Source organism: Erythranthe guttata, chromosome 12 (genome assembly GCF_056151865.1).
Source record: "Erythranthe guttata isolate IM_541 chromosome 12, IM_541, whole genome shotgun sequence".
NCBI lineage: Eukaryota > Viridiplantae > Streptophyta > Magnoliopsida > Lamiales > Phrymaceae > Erythranthe > Erythranthe guttata.
The window spans coordinates 13,842,081-13,860,820 of NC_142544.1; the positions used below are offsets into that span (position 1 = coordinate 13,842,081).

General features: G+C 32.7%; 1 protein-coding gene across 1 annotated transcript; it reads right to left on the reverse strand.

The window, feature by feature from the left end:
* Nucleotides 1-802: 802 nt before the first annotated feature.
* On the reverse strand, nucleotides 803-2,563 carry LOC105970219 (uncharacterized). Its single transcript, XM_088826466.1, has 6 exons — nucleotides 2,329-2,563; nucleotides 2,153-2,208; nucleotides 1,977-2,055; nucleotides 1,577-1,715; nucleotides 1,149-1,262; nucleotides 803-1,051 (listed from the first exon to the last, which is right to left on the reverse strand). Exons 1-6 carry the CDS (start codon nucleotides 2,496-2,498, stop codon nucleotides 860-862), a joined length of 750 nt encoding a protein of 249 aa, XP_088682592.1. The 5' UTR covers nucleotides 2,499-2,563; the 3' UTR covers nucleotides 803-859.
* Between the last annotated feature and the right edge of the window lie 16,177 nt (nucleotides 2,564-18,740).

The window sequence follows — 18,740 nt, forward strand, 5'->3', positions numbered from 1 at the left end:
TAATAAGAAGAACTGATAAAGATAGAGATGATGCACCACCACCGGGGGAGGGAAGAAATTGGGGTGGTGGTCGCCGGCCATGTAGAAGAAGAGAGGCGGCGGCTAGGTTTTAGGCCATAGGCCATGGAGAAGAAGAGGAACAGGAAAGATAGAGAACCACCGGGGGAGGGAGAAAATTCGGGTTCATGTAAAAGATAGAAAAAGAAAAAATATTAGAGTACCACCACCGGGGGAGGGAGAAAATTGGGTGGTCACCGCCATGGAGAAGAAAGGCGGCTAGGTTTTCACCGCCATGGAGAAGGAAGGCGGCTAGGTTAAATAAACTTGGTCACCGCCATGGAGAAGAAAGGCGGCTAGGTTTTCACCGCCATGGAGAAGGAAGGCGGCTAGTTTAAAAAAACCTAAACCTGGTGCTCTGATACCATATAGGAAGAATGGAATATGAGAAAGAGAGAAATAATAATACGTAATAGAATAGAAACCCCAATTGTGTTATGGGTTGATTACATGGAATATATATAGAGAAATAATGTAAGGTAATAGAGTTTGACTAGGTAACTAAATCCTAACTAATCTAGGTAACCGAATCATACTAGAATCCTACTATTAGGAGAATTCTATAATATAATATTCTCTAACAATTACTAAGCCAAGAGTGACTCTTGAAAGAAAAATAAATAAAAGATATAAGACATGAATGTTAAAAGTACATTCTTAATTTCTTGACTGACGATTACCAAAATGTTCGTACTTGTGACAAGACATGGAAATTAAATCTACGAGGGAGCTAGACACAGGTTTTATCGACAAATTAGTGATATAGAATGAGTTCGGAATAATAGTACTCCGATCCAAATAGCTATTGCAAAAGTTTGTTGCAAGTGCTAACTCCGAGAGCAGCCGCAAGGTGCCATCCAGCATGTAGAAACGGAGTCTGAGGGAGAAGGTCATCCGCAATGAAAAGCGCACCACCTAATAGTGACGACACCTTATGCACATTATGTGCTGTCCTAAGATTCGGATCTTGAAATGCTCTCTTAGCAAATGCAACCTGATTTATCATCGCGTAAATATAGAATAAGTAACACAAATATAGTAATAAATTTTTTTGAGTATTTATATTTCAATTTCGAAATGATTTTTGCTACCTCCATCATTCCCGTGTGAACTGCGGAAACCATAAGTGGTTGTATCGGCAGAAAGAAAGCAGATGCTGCCATCAGCAACTTCGGGTTTTCACTCCTGATTGCTCTTGACAGGCACTGCATAAAGAAATAAATCGAAGTACAGTCAAACCTCTATAAATTAATAGAGTGGGGGCTAGCAAAATTCTATTAATTTAGCCAAATATTAAATTATCGAACTAATAATTTAGTAGGCTTTAACTGAGTCCGGACCAGAAGAAACTATTATTTTAAGCGAGGTTATTAATTTATCGAGTATTAATTTATTGAGGTTCTACTGTAATTAATCTTTCATTTGTACGTAATAGCCGGAAAAAAAAAATGATCCGTATTTCGTAATAAAAAATTCTGCGGATAGTGAAATTATGGAATAACTAAATGATTTGACTAACCACTGTAGTTGTGGCTATCATAGTGTAGTCAGCCCATCTGAGATACTTCCTCAGTTTCCCTCTCGAAGCGTGATAAAAACTCGACGCAACTCCTACTCCAATTAATGAATTCGCATATATTCTACAATTAAGATTTTTCCTGCATAGCAACCATAGAAAAATATAACAAGTGTGACAGAAAACAAATAGATCTTTTACAATTATGATTCAATTTTGAGGAGATATACAGTAGAACCTCGATAAATCAATAACCTCGTTTAAATAATAATTTCTTACGGTCCCGGGTCGGTAAAAACGTACTAAATTATTAGCTCGATAATTTAATATTTTACTAACTTAATAGAATTTTGTTGGTACCAACTGTATTAATTTATAGAGGTTTAACTGTATAAAGGACCACCTCGGGGCATGGAGTCCAAGGGCGATAAAAGGAAGTGAAGTAAGCACATTAACAACTGTTTCCGCAAAGTTTTTATCGCCTGCAATTAAACAGCAACTAATTCATCGTGACATAAACGAAAAAAAATTAATTACTTCGTTAAGACAATGAGATATGAATTTATGTTTGCAATATACCGGTATGACAACAATGGATGGGCCTCAGACAAGCAGGTCTTTGATGCCAAACTTTCCTGATTAATAAAAATATTATAGTAGTTAGTGACCGATTATCAACCCTTCGATTTTTTATTTTTAATTTTTTGTACAGACTATAGAAACAAGTATTAGGCAATATGAATTTCTTTACTCACATTGGCCGTTTGTTGATCCCGATATTTACGATTCCAGTACAGGATGATGACTCGTTAGAATCGTGATTTTGTTTTATATCTTGGAACGAAAAGGAGGAGTGAGAAACTAAATGCACTCCATGTAATCCAGTTAAGGATTTACTTGGCTGAAATGCACTCTCTGGAGTCATGTGTTAAATTCAGCGGCAATCACTCAATTGAAACGGAAAAACGTTGTGCAGCTGAAATTTATTCCGTTGCAATATATCAGAACTTCATTAAGACATAAAAAAGGAATAGTACTTATGCATGACATGCAAATAAAAGCTACAATTTTTTCCATGGAATTAATTCTCAAATTTTTCCATACAGCATTTTAATATCACTGATAGAGTCGTCGTACAAACACCGATCAAAATCAAGCTCGAGCCCAATTCGTTTTTTGCTTATCCTTTTTTTCTTTTTTCCTTTACACTTTTCTTGGATAGATGGGAACAAGGATTAAGAATAGGGTAAATTATGAAAACCCCCGAACTTAGGCTAAATTACGAAAAACACCCCCATTTATTCGTAATTACTAAATCCCCCGACATTTGTTTCCATCTTACACCGACCATCTTACAGTGTGATTTTCAACGGAATCTTTTTTAGTCTAGAGATATTTAGGTGAAAAATGTCAATTGTACCCCCGAAGACGTGGAATTTCCTACATGCTACTTTTTAAAAGTAAAAATTACTTTCAAAGATGTAATGGTAATACTAAAAAGTTGTCAATTTGTCCTTATAAGAAGAATAAAGATTGTGTTTGAAGGCCCCCATAGGGTAACTTTTATCACTCAAAATTAGCATAAATATATGTACGTCTGCAAGGGTAGAATCGAAATTTTTCGGGGAATATTCCCCGTAATAAAAAAAAATCGTGAAAAGTCAAACCGTAAGGGGATTGTTGTAATATTGGATCAAATGTCGGGAATTTTGATAATTAAGGATAGATCGGGGTATTCTTCTTAAGTTAGCCTAAGTTCAGAGGGATTTTCGAAATTTACCCATAAGAATAAAAGAGAATTAAACTTCTCCTTTTTTTTTTTCCTTTTCAATTTCATTTCTGGAAGCTAAGTTCGCTGCAGAAGTAGTCCAACAATCAAGTAAAAAGACTCTAAAACCAAATGATAACTTACAGAAACTTAGCCATGCATCAGAAATCTAATTATCAAAGAATGCAATGAAAAATGAAAAAGTAATAAGGTTACAAAGAAAATGAGTATTTAACTGATGATGACATAAAGCAAAAAAAAAATACCTGGAAATATGAAAGCTGTGGCAAATTGAGGTGCAAGAGGGAATTAAACTAATTGGCAGATTACGTTGAATTCTGAGGAAAAATATTAGAGGGAAATTAATTGGCCCAATTTATTTGGAAAAAAAGATGCGAATGTGGAATAGCGAATCTTCCTTTAAAATGTGAATTTTGAAGCATATTCTAAGTTGGTTCCCGGTAGGGCTCTATAACATGTGTTCAATTTTGTTTTCTTCTTTTCTTGTTATTTTTAGGGTAACATTCATTTTGCACTCCTGTACTACGCAAAACGTACCATTTACCTCCTTGGAGTATAAAAAACATCAAACATCTCCCTGTCGATAGCCTTTTTCCTAATTTCCGTTAGTCAAACCCTCTGACCGACTTTGCAAAGAAATGTTGGTTTTTTTTTTTTTGACGAAAATACCCCAAAAAATTTATAAATATAGGTTGGTTAATTTTGACAAATGTTCATCAGATTTTTCACTTTTTTCCAGCCATTTTCTCATTTTCAGTCATTTTTTTCTTTAATTATTTTCAGCCATTTTTCTTATACAAAAACTGAAAAGCCGAATAAAATAAGAAAGAAGCATTGTAGATTATGAATGTAAAACAAATAAAAAAGAAAACTAAAAGCCCTGAAATCCAAAAGAAACCTTAAAATTGGAATAAAACCATGAAAGAATTGCAAATTAAAAACAAAGTTTTTCATATTATAATGGGAAAATGCTCCGAAAAAAAAAACTGAAAATCCCTAAATCAAATACTAAAATCGACAAAAAAGCCATAATTTTAACGAACGCTGAAAATCGTCAACAATCCATAAAAAATACGCCTAAAGAACTTAGGGGTTATATCATACATATAGTGGGGTAAAAGAGTCTTTGCACACTCAAATTTAACACCGTTAAAAGTTCGATCATTGACCGTTAAAAATTGGGGGGTGTTTGATGTTTTCTATACATCAGGGGGGAAATAATTACCTTTCAAATAGTATAGGGGTGCAAAATGAATTTTACCCTTCTATTTATAATTTATATATTATATATAATTGATAATATAAAGCTTTTCAAATGCCATCTTACGTAAATTAGATAAAATCATAAAATATTGAATTGCAAAACGAAAAAAATTGTACATTAACTACCAAATTATTCTATATTCGCACAATAAAAAAACTACGGATATCGACCCCCCTCTTGTCCAAGAACGAATAAATACAGACGGGTCGCATGATTGTCGACATAGGCGGTACTACAAAGGGGCAGGGGGGGCAGTTGACCCCCCAAGAATTTTTTTTTTTTTTTATCTATTTTGGCATTATATTTTTTGAATATTACTTTTGGCCCCCTAAAATGTTTTGTAAATATGTGTCTTAATCCTTAATTGTTTTGTTTATTCTTCATAATTTTATATAAATTATAGATACATAATTTGGTCGGCAGCTATAGTTGGTGAACGACTAGGTTTTTGCAGGTAGGGTTTAGCAGTGGCTGAAATTTATTGGTTGCTATGATTTAACGGTGGCTGGAAGTTGTTGGAAGTTAGGGTTTGAAGTTGGTGAATGATAGAGTTCGGAATAGTACACTGCACCACAGTATACCGTAGTATACCATATTGTACCATAGCATACTATAGTATTTTTTAAAACAAGTTGTATTGTTTGACAAAAACGAAATTACGGGAGTTTCTAGATGACTACGACCGGAATTTAAAAAAAAATCATAATTTTCAATATTATGCAGAAAAAAAGAAAAAAAAATAGTAATGAAAAAAAAACAAAAACAAAAACGTATTCCGCGTAAAAAATAAAATAACAAAAATGCCAAATGCAAATTAAAAATGTTAAATAATTCCATAGTACATCATAGAATATTTACATGATGTAATTTCGAATTTGTGAGTGGAGGGGTATTTTTGGAATGAATTTTGATAGAGGATGTGAAGCAAATTTTAATTAGGCTTGTCATTTAGTTCTAATAAGGTTTGTCAACAGGGACTTATATTTTAAGACCCATAAATTTTATTATAATTATTATTATCATATATTAAACTAGTCATCATTTTCATTTGAAATTTTATCCAGTGTATCGCACGGGGAAAAATGCTAGTAAAATAAAATAATGAATTGCAAAACGAAAAAAAATTGTACATTAACTACTAAATTACTTTATATTCGCACAATAAAAAAATTACCAATCTCGACACCCCTCTTATCCAAGAACGAATAAATGCTGACGGGTCGTATGATTGTCCGTCATCAAATCTATTTATTCGCCGGGGAACATCATCATCAACATCATTCCGGCAATATTTGGAGCTAATGGGCATGTGACACCATCCTCTTATACACCTTCGGTCCAACATGTGGCTTAAGGGAAGGCCAGAAACATCATACAAATAATACCGTAAAAGTTCGTTCCAGTACGCTTGCGTGTATAGAATATCGTTAAAGTTTTGTCAAATGTGTGACATAACTTACCCAAGTGTTCATATGGATAATATCATAAAATTCCAGTTGCGGCGTTGATGTATATAGGATGCCATCGTTAAAAATCACTATTATTACCATTCCATGTAATCCTCTAACACGGACGATAGCATCCTGGATTGTAAGGCTCGGCTACGGCCATGTACTGGATCGAGCCATGAAACTTTCGTCATCGGCACGCAGATATGCATATCTCTCCCATATGGCGTCCAACACACTACAAAATTACATTTATATTAATTATAAAAATGTTCATACATTACAAAAATGTGCATATATTATATCAAATTACATGTTCATGGTGCAATATTTGCACCATCAAGACCTCCTTCTAAATCCAACTCCTGAGTTTGTCGGAAAGTATGTCCGGCGCCGGTATTTAGCCGGCGAAGACGAACTAATCGACCGGGAACATATAAAGACAAGAGCGAAAGAGAGAATTCGGAAAAAAAGGAATGTATATATTATAGATGTTAAATTATTGTGATTGTGTTTTTGATATGGTTTGGTACATTCATTTACATAGAAAATTTATAATTACACATTTCCTCATTTAGAATCTTTTTATTGGTCCAATTACATTGATTTCTCAATTACTTATGCTAATTTATATATTTTTCTTATTTATTTAACGAGAATATCTTCAAATCTTCTTTTTCCATCAAAATTCTCCTTCAGCTTGCTACACACTCCAATCTACCGTGTCTATAATTAGACATTTCCTAATTTACCCATTTGCCTTTAATAAAAGCCCTTACATCAATCTCCCATTTTTTTTTCTTGGGATTATTAGTGAGAACCCCCCAATACATTAGGATATATTATGATGGATCCGCTCCCTTTTTCAATAATAGTGAAACCCCCTTAATTGCTTAATTAAATTAATATTTATATAATTATTAGGTGTTAGTTATACCTATATTATCCCTAATTAACACATAAAACCCTAGCCACATCTTTTTTACCCAACAGCCGTTGTATCGTCAAATATTATCTCCATCTCTTCTTCTCTTTTTCTCTACCTAGAAATCTGCAGCGTCGGAGGCGGGGGCAAGGAGAGGAAGAAGGCGGCACCACATCTCGACAACGATGAGGGAACCCCACAACCGCACTGCCGCCGCCACTCCTCCATTACACCTCCGCCTGCCTTCCACTCCTCCAATTCAGTTATGCACCGCCGCCGTCATCTCATATCTTCCATGCCAGCGATTTTAGGGTTTCGTTTGGTTGAAGATTGGATTAACAGGTTGTGGCAATCTATATTTTATTTTTTTATTCGTTGTAGGATTTCTCTCCATTGTCGAGTTGCAGGGATGATGTGAGGAGGGCCATTCTAATTGACTTTGCGGCAATGATTTGTCTTCCTCTAATGCTTGGATCTTGTTAATTGAGAAGCAATTTTCAGAATTTTGTATTTGACGATTTTTTATGACGGGTATGTTACACAACAATATAGTTGTTTTTCGTTATTCTGCTATTTTGCTTATAGTTGTTTTTGAGAGTTTTTAGTTGTTTTCGACATTTTTAGTTGATTTTTGGTTTTTTTGGCAGCTGATTTTAATTTTTTTATAGTTTTTTTCAATAATATGATCTGCTCGAATAAAAAAATCGATAAAAATTGAATTAAAAAAATGAAAAAGAAATTGTACTTTATTTATTTTTAGTTGTTTTCGACGTTTTTTAGTTGATTTCAATTTTTTATAGTTGTTTTCAATAATATGTAGTAATTTGTCGATTTGAAAAATCAGCTGGAAAAAAAAACCGAAAAAATGAATTAGAAAAAATTGAAAAAATAATAGTTGATTTTGCAAATAATGTAGTTGTTTACGGAAATATTATATTTGAGTAGGGAAATAAACGAACAAAAAAATTATTTTTTTCAGTAATTTATAGTTGATTATGGAAATAGTTGATTTCGAAAATAGTTGATTTAAAAAAAAAATTCAGAAATTTTTATAATCGATTTCAAATAAAAAACTGAAAAAAGTTCAAAATTAAAATCGAAAATAAATATGTTTAAATAAATATACGAATATTATAATTAAAAAAATTAAATAGGCATTAAAGTAGTTGAGAGTGAATAATAAGGAATGAATGGTAAATTTGACAATAAAAAAAAGTTGGATCTATCACTAATAAAAGAAAAGGGGTTGGACCCACCTTTATTAAAAAAATGATAGATGGGGTTCTCACTTCTCACTAATAGTCCATTTTTTCTTATTTAGAAAACCAAAATAGATTCTTTCAAACTTATGTTTTAAATTCTACATGACATATTGTAAATTCTATATTAATTATTTTTTTAAATAATATATCTGACTTTATAATATTTTATATTTTTTCAATAAATTTATGTGCAATTAGTTGTACTTTTAGCCTTTTTATTTTTAAATTAAAAGTATATAAAAAATAAATTAAAAAGTTACCTATGGAAATTTAAAATAGGGTTTACTTGGGATGAGCCTTCACTAGCTTACATAATGTATTGTAGGACAAGCCCAACCATTTTTTTATTTTTGAGTAAAACCCATTAGTTTAAAGTTTCATTTGATATGAACTCAAATAATTAGTATATACCATTTTTACCCTTTCAAACTCTAATTAAGGTTTGTTTTATAGTATTTTATTTTAATAATAATAATAATAATAATAATAATAATAATAATAATAATAATAATAATAATAATAATAATTATTATTATTATTATTATTATTATTATTATTATTATTATTATTATTATTATTATTATTATTATTATTATTATTATTATTATTATTATTATTATTATTATTATTATTATTATTATTATTATTATTATTATTATTATTATTATTATTATTATTATTATTATTATTATTATTATTATTTCATTTTTTTTAATAAATATTCTTTTTTTTTTACGGCGGTAGCCTGGGAAGTCGGAGCCCTGGTTAGTTGACTCAACATTAATTAACTTCAACTTTAGTTGACAATCCATTTTTTTTTCTGGCGGCGTGTGTTCGAAGCTCCAGTTAGCCGACTCAGCATTATTTAACTTCAACATTAGTTGACAATCCAATTTTTTATTATTATTTTTTCTTTTTCAAGCTGCGGGTAGTCGGAGCTTCGGTTAACTGAATCAACAGTAGTTAACTTCAATATTAGTTTTCATTTGTCATCATATTTTTTTTCCTTTAATTTGTTTCCGGTGGTGGGTTATCGGAGCTCCGGTTAGCTGACTCAATGTTAGTTAACTTCAAACATTAACTGACCTATCATTTTTTTACTTGTTCTTTTATCTTTTTAATTTATTTCAAGCGGCGGGTTGTCGAAGCTTTGATTATTTGACATGCATTAGCTGACAACGTATTAGCTGATGTCCAAAATTTTTTTCTTTTAACTTTTTTTTTTCCCGTCAACGGGACGTCGAAGTTCTTAGTAGCTGACTATGAATTAGTTCTTTGCATTAGCTAACATCCGAACATTTTTTTATTTTTTTTCCTTTTAACTCTGCGGCGCGGGTATTTAGGATTCCAATTAGCTGACTAAGCATTCGCTGACCCGATAGTTTTAGTGTTGAAGTCAGCTAATCGTTGCTCCGACGATCTGCCATCAGAGGAAAAAAAAGTCGAATCTCAACTAATGTTTAAGTTAATTAATATTGAGTGAGCTAACTAACCGAAGATTCGACGACCCGCCACTGAAAAACAAATGTCTACTAATGTTGAAGTTAAGTGATGTTGAAGTTAACTAATGTTGAGTCACATAACAGAAGCTCCAAACGGCCCACCACCGGAAAAAAAAAGTTATGAGAAAAAAATGAAAAGAGTAAAAAATTTCGAATGTCAAATGTCAACTAATGTGAAAGTTAATTAATGTAAAGTCAGCTAACCGGAGCTCCGATGACCAGCCGCTAGGGAAAAAAATATATTTTAATTTTTTTTTCAAAAAAAATAAAATGAATCTGACCGGGTCAGACCAAACCTGGTCGGGTTAGACTGTAGACTGGACTGTACCGGGTCGGACCGGCCTGGGTGGGCGGGTGACATGGGATGAAGTGGGTGGACTTATCTAAAATAGAAATATGTAGTGCTGCTATATTGGAAATTCATGTTTTTTTGGATTTATTTAAAATGAAAGTTAAAGAGTAGGTTGATTTGTACAGAAAGTTCATTCTTTGGGCCTAACTCAAATTCAACCATTAAAATATTTGTACAGAAAGTTCATTCTTTGGGCCTAACTCAAATTCAACCATTAAAATAAGGACTTATTGAGGGTTGAATGGCTTATCCACTCAAATATAAAACCCAAAAAAAAATTTCTATTAACGAAACAACCCTCATTCTTTTTTCTAATAGAACTTGATCCACTTTATTATTTGCATTTGAAAGACCACCCCAACTTCTCATTACTTCATTTTGCCATTATATAATTTCAATTCTCCTGACCCTCTTACCTAGACACAGCCACGGGTCGATCGGGTCCGGGTCTGGGTCAAAACCGAATTTTTTTATTTTTTATTTTTTAAAAATAAATTATGAAAAAAACACATTAAAATTTGAAATCACTTGAGCATAACTTTATATTAAAAAATACAATATATATGTTAGATTTGATTTTTAATAAAATTCAATTTAAGAAATATTACTTAACATAAAAATAGTTAATTTGATTAAGACGTCATTTTCAATAGTTGAGCTTAATCAATTTAAATCCTTGAATAAATCTTACCGATTGGAAGAACTTGAGCTTAACCGATTCAAATCCTACGATTAAAAGATTAATCCTCACAATTTTTACGAATTATATTTTACTATTTTTATGATAAAGTTCAATTAAAAAGATAAAAAGATACTTTAATTATAAATAGTCAATTCGATTAATATGTACATGTCAATACTATCTCCCTTTAAATTATTATTAAACCAATTATTAAAAGAAAAATCACATCATAATATTTTGATTCTACTATTTTTTTTAAAGCAATATGGATCTTTATTACGCAAGAACACCGAGTTCTGAAGGAATGAAAGGTCCCTCATTACACTGTAGACTAATCATAGTAGCAAGCCTATGAGCGAGATGGTTGCCGAACCGGCGAATAAACTGAAAATTACAAGATGCGAAGAAAGGAATAATAGAAAAAATGTTATCAATAAATATACCAAAAGAGGCCGAGCTTGATGTGCCCTCTTAAAGTCTGGAAATCACTTGAAAATTATCTGCATCAAGAAGAATAGATGTCCATCCATGATACGAGCTCTTCCATCAATAACTCGAGCTCCTCCATAAAAACTTTGGGTCTTCCACCATCGACACTCTCCATTATGATCACGCGCCACTACCACTACTCTGTAAAAGTCTTCCCCATTCAGAAAAGAAGCATCAAAATTAATTTTTATAGTTCCCATAGGCGAAGGGATCCAAGTGGAAGGATGGGGCGACAAGCTTCCAGGAGACTGTGGCAATTGAGCACTGTTGAACTCTTGAAGGAACTGACTTCCCCATGCAAGAAGATCATTGGGTTTCTAATAACATAAGTGAGTTTGTATTAACTCATGCCTTTGTTTATATATTGAATTGATTCAATACTTTATATTTTTCAGTAGTGGAGATTATGTTGAATATTGTAATTAATAACAGATGTTTGGAACTTGAAAGTATTGAAAAACGATTGTTTATATTTTTTAGTACTTATTATATTACATTCGTTAAGAATTTAATTAAAATTGTTTAATAATAATGCATATGGAAATTAATAATTTATTTAACATTATTTGTACATCAATTAAATCATTTTATTATATACATTTGTTACTATATAAATTTTAAACATCTTCTTTGGCCCAGTGGTTAGTACTATCAAAACCACATGAGAGACCTGAGTTTGAGATTTACTTGAAGCATTTTTGGACAAAAATCTTTAATTAAAATCGGGTCCTCGGGTCCAGTTCTTCGGGTGGGTTCCGGGTCCATAAAAACAAGACACGAAACAGAACCGTGCAAACTCGAGTCCGGGTCCAAGGGGGTAGGGTCCGAGGCGGGGCCGGTTCATTTTTGGGTCGGGTCCGACCCGACCCGACCGGTGGCCATGTCTATTCATTCTATTTTCTACCTTTTTTTCTTTTTTTTTTGTTCTTTTTAATAAAAGTCATTTTTAATAAAATCGTCTTTTTTTCCCGGTAAATTTACCACTCGTAAAAACTACAAACTAATCAACTACATAAAAATTAAACCAACTACAAATTCGTCCAGCACTGTCAGATCTTGGATATCAACCAGATACCAAACCCTAGCCTCACCGTGTGAAAACCTCGCACCATCAAACTCTAATGCAACAAAACCTAGATCGCCATCTAAAACCGAATCCTAGAGCCATCTGCCCCATAAGTTTATCATCGAACTCGCCATTCATAGCAACAGTTGTGCGAGACCTAGCCTCCAACCCACCACATAGGCTAAGATTTCGTCATTTTCTTCTTCACGTGATTCTGATACGTCGTTTCTCATCAATCGTCGCTCAAGCCTCTCTGTGAGGAACGATGATAAGGGCATCGGCGTCGGAGGAGGCGACGGTGGAAGAGAGAAAAAAGAAAGAGGAGGGAAAGAGGTAGAGAAAGATCGAGAGTGAGAGAATGAGAGATGGTGAAACCACTATTTTGCGTTTTCGTTTTTCTCTCAATTTCTCTAGTGTGAAACCAAAAATCGTTAACTTTTTACCTCTGTAACTTTGCTCCAACCTTAACACGTCCTCTTGCAAATCGTAATAGACCACGTACTTTAGGATCATCTTCATTTAAATTTGATTCTACAGCTTGCAAAAACAAATAAAATATGAGTGAAAAATGAAGACTATATTATAGATAAATCGAAAGTTTTATATACGTTTATACATGATTTTGAAACTACGATGCAAATGATTCGCTATGAATGCGCTTGATTTCATGTTCTCTGGAGCGAGGCCTCTTCCGCTTAACTTCGGCCTCATGTTGCCTACACAATGCCATAAAAATCAGATTTTATTATTATTATTACTATAATATATATATATATATATATATATATATATATATATATGTGTGTGTGTGTGTGTGTGTGTGTGTGTGTGTGTGTAACAAAAAGTTTTATTGAACTGACTCCCAATATGATCTAATGTTATCGCAATTGAACAAAACATATCGATGAGATTTTGCCAATATGTCATTTTCCGAAATGATTGGTTTCTCCTTCCATAATGGACATTCAGGCATAGAAAATATATGTAAGCTTGATGTATTTTCTTCATTTCCAGCATTATTTCGACTAATTCGATTGAGGCTGGTTTCAACATTTTCATCGAAGTATAAGGAGTAAAAGGCTAAATATTCTTCTGCCAAGTATCGTTCACCAATTGAGCCTTCTGGTCGACTTCTATTGCGTACATAAGACTTTAAAGTACTCAGGTACGTAAACAACCAAATTATTAAACATAAACATTAAATAAAAAGATAGTAAAGAATGAGTACACGATAATCATGAAAATATTTCCCTTTCAATAGGTTACATCCAACGATAGTGCACAAGCCCTGCTAACTTTGCTTCGGTGACCAAATGAACAGTTAAATGTACCATGATATCAAAAATGCTGGAGGAAATATCTTTTCAAGCTGGCATAATATGAGTGCAATATCATTTTCCATTCGAAACAAATCAGTATGATAGAGTGTTTGAGAGCACAATTTTCTAAAATAACGACTTAAGTGAATAAAAGGCGAACTCATTGACTTTGGTAAAAGTGTAAGTAGAGAAAGTAGTAGTAATTGTTGGATTAGTATGTGACTATCATGACTCTTAAGACCAAATATTCTGGTTGGTTTAACATGCACACATTTTGACACATTTGCAGCACCTTGATTTTTTCAAAACCCTACAAAATCTCTCATTCTCGCTTTTATTAAGTGTAAAAGATGATGTTTGCATCCATCTTTTCCAAACTCGTCGACGAAAGGATAAAAACCAGGGCTTATGCCCATCTTTTCTAGATCAAGTCGCGCTTTATAATTGTCTTTTGATTTGTCAGAATTCATTAATGTGTACAAAACTTTATCACAAACATTCTTCTCGATTTACATAACATCAAGATTATGGCCAACCAAAATATCTTTCCAATAAGGCAAATCAAATAGAATGCTTTTCTTTTTCCAGCTATATGGTAAACTTCGATTACCTAGATTCTTCCCGGACTTGTTTACAATGTTCTTTATATTATCTAATATCATAGATCCTTTCAAATATAGAGGTGCATTTTGATGCTCTTGTGTGCCATCAAATGATCATTTTTATTTCGATATGGATGATCAGAATGTAAGAACATACAATGGCACATGTAATAATATTTGTGAGAGTTATCCAAACATTTAGAGTTAGTGAATTTGTAGCATACTGGACATGCATATTCTTCTTTAGTACTCCACCTAGATATAGATGCAAGGCCAGGAAAATCACTAATTGTTCATAATATGGTTGCACGCATTTGAAAATTTTCTTTTGTTGAAGCATCATAGGTGTTCACTCCAAACTCAAAGAGTTCCTTTAACTCAGCAATTAATGGCTGCAAATATATATCAAGATTATTCCTCGGTTCTGTGAGTCCAGGTTTAAGCACATACAACATAAAATACGGCTTTTTCATACAATCTACAGGTGGCAAGTTGTACGGCATTAAGATTATTGCCATGTACTATGAGAAACATTTGTATTTTTAAAAGGATTAATACTATCAGTTGCCAAATCTAATCTTAGATTTCAAAAGTCCTTGGCAATGTCTGGATGATGGTAATTAAAAGTACGCCAAGCAAGAGAATCTACCGGTGTCTCATGAAACCATCTTTTGTTTGTTTTTCATCATGCCACTTTATAAGAGAAACAATTTTAGAATTCATAAATAATCTTTGTAACCTTGGATTTAACGGAAAGTGCCACATTACTTTTGCCGAGACCTTATCCTTATTAGTTTTTTTAAGTAAGACCATTTTCTGCATGAATGTGATTTTGTGTTATCCATCGTGGCTCATTATAAGTTTCGCACCTTGTCTTATTGTCATTAACACCCCAATATAGCATGCAGTCATTCTTGCATGCATCAATTTTTTTATAACTCAATTTCAACATTTTCAGTATTTTTTGGTCTCGTAGTAATTCTTGGGCAATTGGACACCTTCTGGAAATGACCCTCTTTATAAATTAAGAATCAAGGTAAAAGAACTATCACTCCAGTTATGTTTGGTAGTGTTTTTATTTTGTTTTCATTGATTCCCTAAAACAAAATTATATTTATTACACTTCTCAAATAATTTTCTCAAAACAATCTCAAAAGTTTCCCTCTCCTTCAGACATGATGTGACTGCTACAGTAAAATGATTTGACTGCTACAGTAAAAAATGTCTTCACTAAAACACAAATAAATATCACTTCATTTTTCAATGTTTTTCTTCTAAAATACTTTTTTTCTAACACTTTTAAACATGATGTGACTTCTACAGTGTATTTTGTCCCCTCACAAAATATAAACAAACATTACTTTCATTCTCAAATTCTTCCCCTAAACATATTTCCTCAAAATGAAATCAAACTAAGTTCCAACACGCTTCCAAAGATGGCCCAAGACACTTGATTTGGAGCAATCGAACTATAAAAGAGAGTTTAGAATTTTTTTTGACATCCTTGATAAAGTTATTTTTCTGCATCTTGCATAAGTTTATAAAATTGCTCAACTTCTTTACAAGGTCTTTCTGTCTCTTCTACTGGTGGCACTCCTTTAACATTATTAAATTCCTCATGCATCCCAAATCTATCATGTAGCATTTCATGCATGTTATCAGATATATGTACGTCGTCACAATTTTGTGGTAGATGTGTTTGATCAGTGATCAATTCTCCATGAAGTACCCATTTACCGTATCCATTTAAGAAACCATTTCAAAGAAGATGTTCTACCACTACATCCGGCGCTTTGCAGATGGCGTTTTTACATTTTTTGTAGTGGGGCACAAGATTATCCCGTCAGTAGAATATAAGAAGGCAAAGTCAAGAAAATAGTGCAGCCCTATATGATATTCTGTGCTTGACCTTGGAAAATCCATCCACTTTTTGTCGATACAAATATTTCATTAAAATATAAACAATTATGAAAAATACAAGAAAAAATAATGTTGTGGCTATATGCGAGACTAATTTCACTTGTGCAAGACCAATTTTTTTTTTTCAATGTATAAATTATAATACCCTTCATTGTTAAAAATATAGAAAATTCCAAATGTGCAATATATACCAAAAACTCAAAAACACAAAAAACCCTACCACAAAATCACAAGACGAACTCTCATCTTCTCCATCTTCCAAAATCCACAAAACCTTTCTCCTTCCTACTCCATAGACCCACAAAACCTAAACATTCAAAATCATCAAAACTCAACAAATCGTAAAGATGACAAGTATGGAGTCAGAAGACATCAAAATAGAAGATTTTACGGTGGCAGAACCCAATAATGTATGCATTTATGTGTTTTTTTAGCTAGAATATGGTTTTTCCAAAAACAATCCCGCAGACGCGGTCCACATGTACATGTCGAATTTTATAGGTAAAAATCGACATTGAGATGTCGATTTTGGAGTATAAAATTTGACATTTTACAATGTCGAATTTGTGCTATGAATTCGACATCTCAATTTCGATTTTTATCTATAAAATTCGACATGTACATGTCGAGTTTTACCTATGAAATTCGACATACTTAGCATAGTTTTTTGACACGTTTGTGTCGATTTTTACCAGTTTCAATTTTTTTTCCTCTTTTTTTTGAAGGTTGAACAAAATGAGGGATTAACAATTGAGTAGTCTAGCGGCGACGGCGGCTGTCGGTGAGGAGCTTGCGGCAGCGGAGTTTGGGTGGCGCTGACGGGAAGGGTTTCACGGTGGGCTAGGTTTTCTCTTTTTTAAATCATACGTTTTTTTTTTTCTTTTTGTGCATTATTTGTTATTTGGTCTTGTATGAGCAAACAAAAGTCAATTTAATTTATGAGTATATTTGTCATTTCATCTTAATAAAATAGAATATTTTGGTATATTTCTTTAATTTGGTCTTGCACGAGTGAAACTAGTACTGCATATAGCCGCAGCCAAAAAACATATGAAAGTAAAAAAAAAATCTTCAAAGAGCTGCAAAGTCATTTTAAGTAATGTGACAAAAGAAATACTTGAAGTACCTAATTTTAAGTATATTTCAACATATCTCATTGTACGGCAACTTAAAACCAAATATTTTCATAGCTAATTAAAAGGGGGAAAAAAAAAAAAAGAAAGAGTATTCAACATTCATAGAATCATACAGTAACTACACAAAGTTGTCAAAATGTTCATAAATATTTAAGGCTATTTCATCAACAGGATAGGTGCAATTTATATTTGATACAGGAAACCCAAGAAATCACAGATTCATTATTTACTACAAAAAAGAAGAATCAGATCAACACTCGGATTAAAAAAAAAAAAAATGAGCCCTGTTTCTAATTTCATCGACAACAAGAACCCAAAAAATAATATCAAAACAAAACTTAATCTTGAATCAAATAACTGAAAATAAATCGAATTAAATTGAATAAATCATACTGAAATTTGAAGTTTATGAAATTGGAGTGGAATTGGAATTATAACTGGAAGTGGCTGTCTACTCCAAAATATTTCGAAATTTTCCGAGAAGACCGATTACGATCCATTATATATTCCACGCGACTTGCACCCTAATTATATTATTAATTAATGCAAGGTCCGAACTACCGACGCCCAAACATATACAAATTAACACACATGTAACACTAGTTCCTATTTGTCTTAAACTCCAAAGGTACAATTGAAAGAAACAAGTTGGTGCAAACAGTATTAATAATAGTGAATTAGCACATTTCATAATTAAATAGCCCTCCAATTTCATATATTCATAGAATAAATAAATAAATAAATAAAAGTCCGCAGACAACGGCTATTAATAATACTGGGAAGACAGTCCCCACTCTCCCATATTTCCTTCTCCGACCACAAAACTACATTTGTATATAAATAATTAAATACATACAATTAATTAAATAAATAAATAAAATAAATAAAAAAGATCCCCCCAATACCAATTATATACCCTGCACGCACATTTAATTCAAAAAACCCTTCTCATATTTTTTATATCAACACAGGTGAAAGCAAAAAAAAATTAAATTCCCAGCGTTCCTCCAACTTTCAGAAATTCGGAGGGGTAGGGGCTTTTTCGTAATTACGACGACAGTTTTTATGGAAGGTGAAAGAGGGAAAAGATCAAAGAGAAAAAGATGGCCTTCTCCTTCAAGAATAGCATTTTATTCTCTTAGTTTCCTCTTGTTATTTTCAGGTGTCTGTTTACTATCCTCCGCCCAGAAGATCGGCGGCGGCGGCGGCGGCGCACGGTGGTCCCCGGCGAGAAAAACGCGGTTTCATGGCCATGCAGTAGCTAGAGCGAATTCAACTTCAGTTTCGGACAAGTTTTATGATGAAGACAACAAGAGATTAGTGCACACAGGCCCGAACCCTCTGCACAACTAATTAATTAAATTAGCGGTGATCGAATTCGCATTTGCTACAATGGATTCTAATTTTTTTT

Excerpts from the sequence above, each read along its gene's own strand:
- LOC105970219 (XM_088826466.1), bottom strand. The coding sequence starts at position 2,498 with ATGACTCCAGAGAGTGCATTTCAGCCAAGTAAATCCTTAACTGGATTA. Across the intron at positions 2,056-2,152 it reads CATCCATTGTTGTCATACCG|GCGATAAAAACTTTGCGGAA; the intron begins GTATATTGCAAA and ends GTTTAATTGCAG. Across the intron at positions 1,263-1,576 it reads TGATAGCCACAACTACAGTG|TGCCTGTCAAGAGCAATCAG; the intron begins GTTAGTCAAATC and ends TTCTTTATGCAG.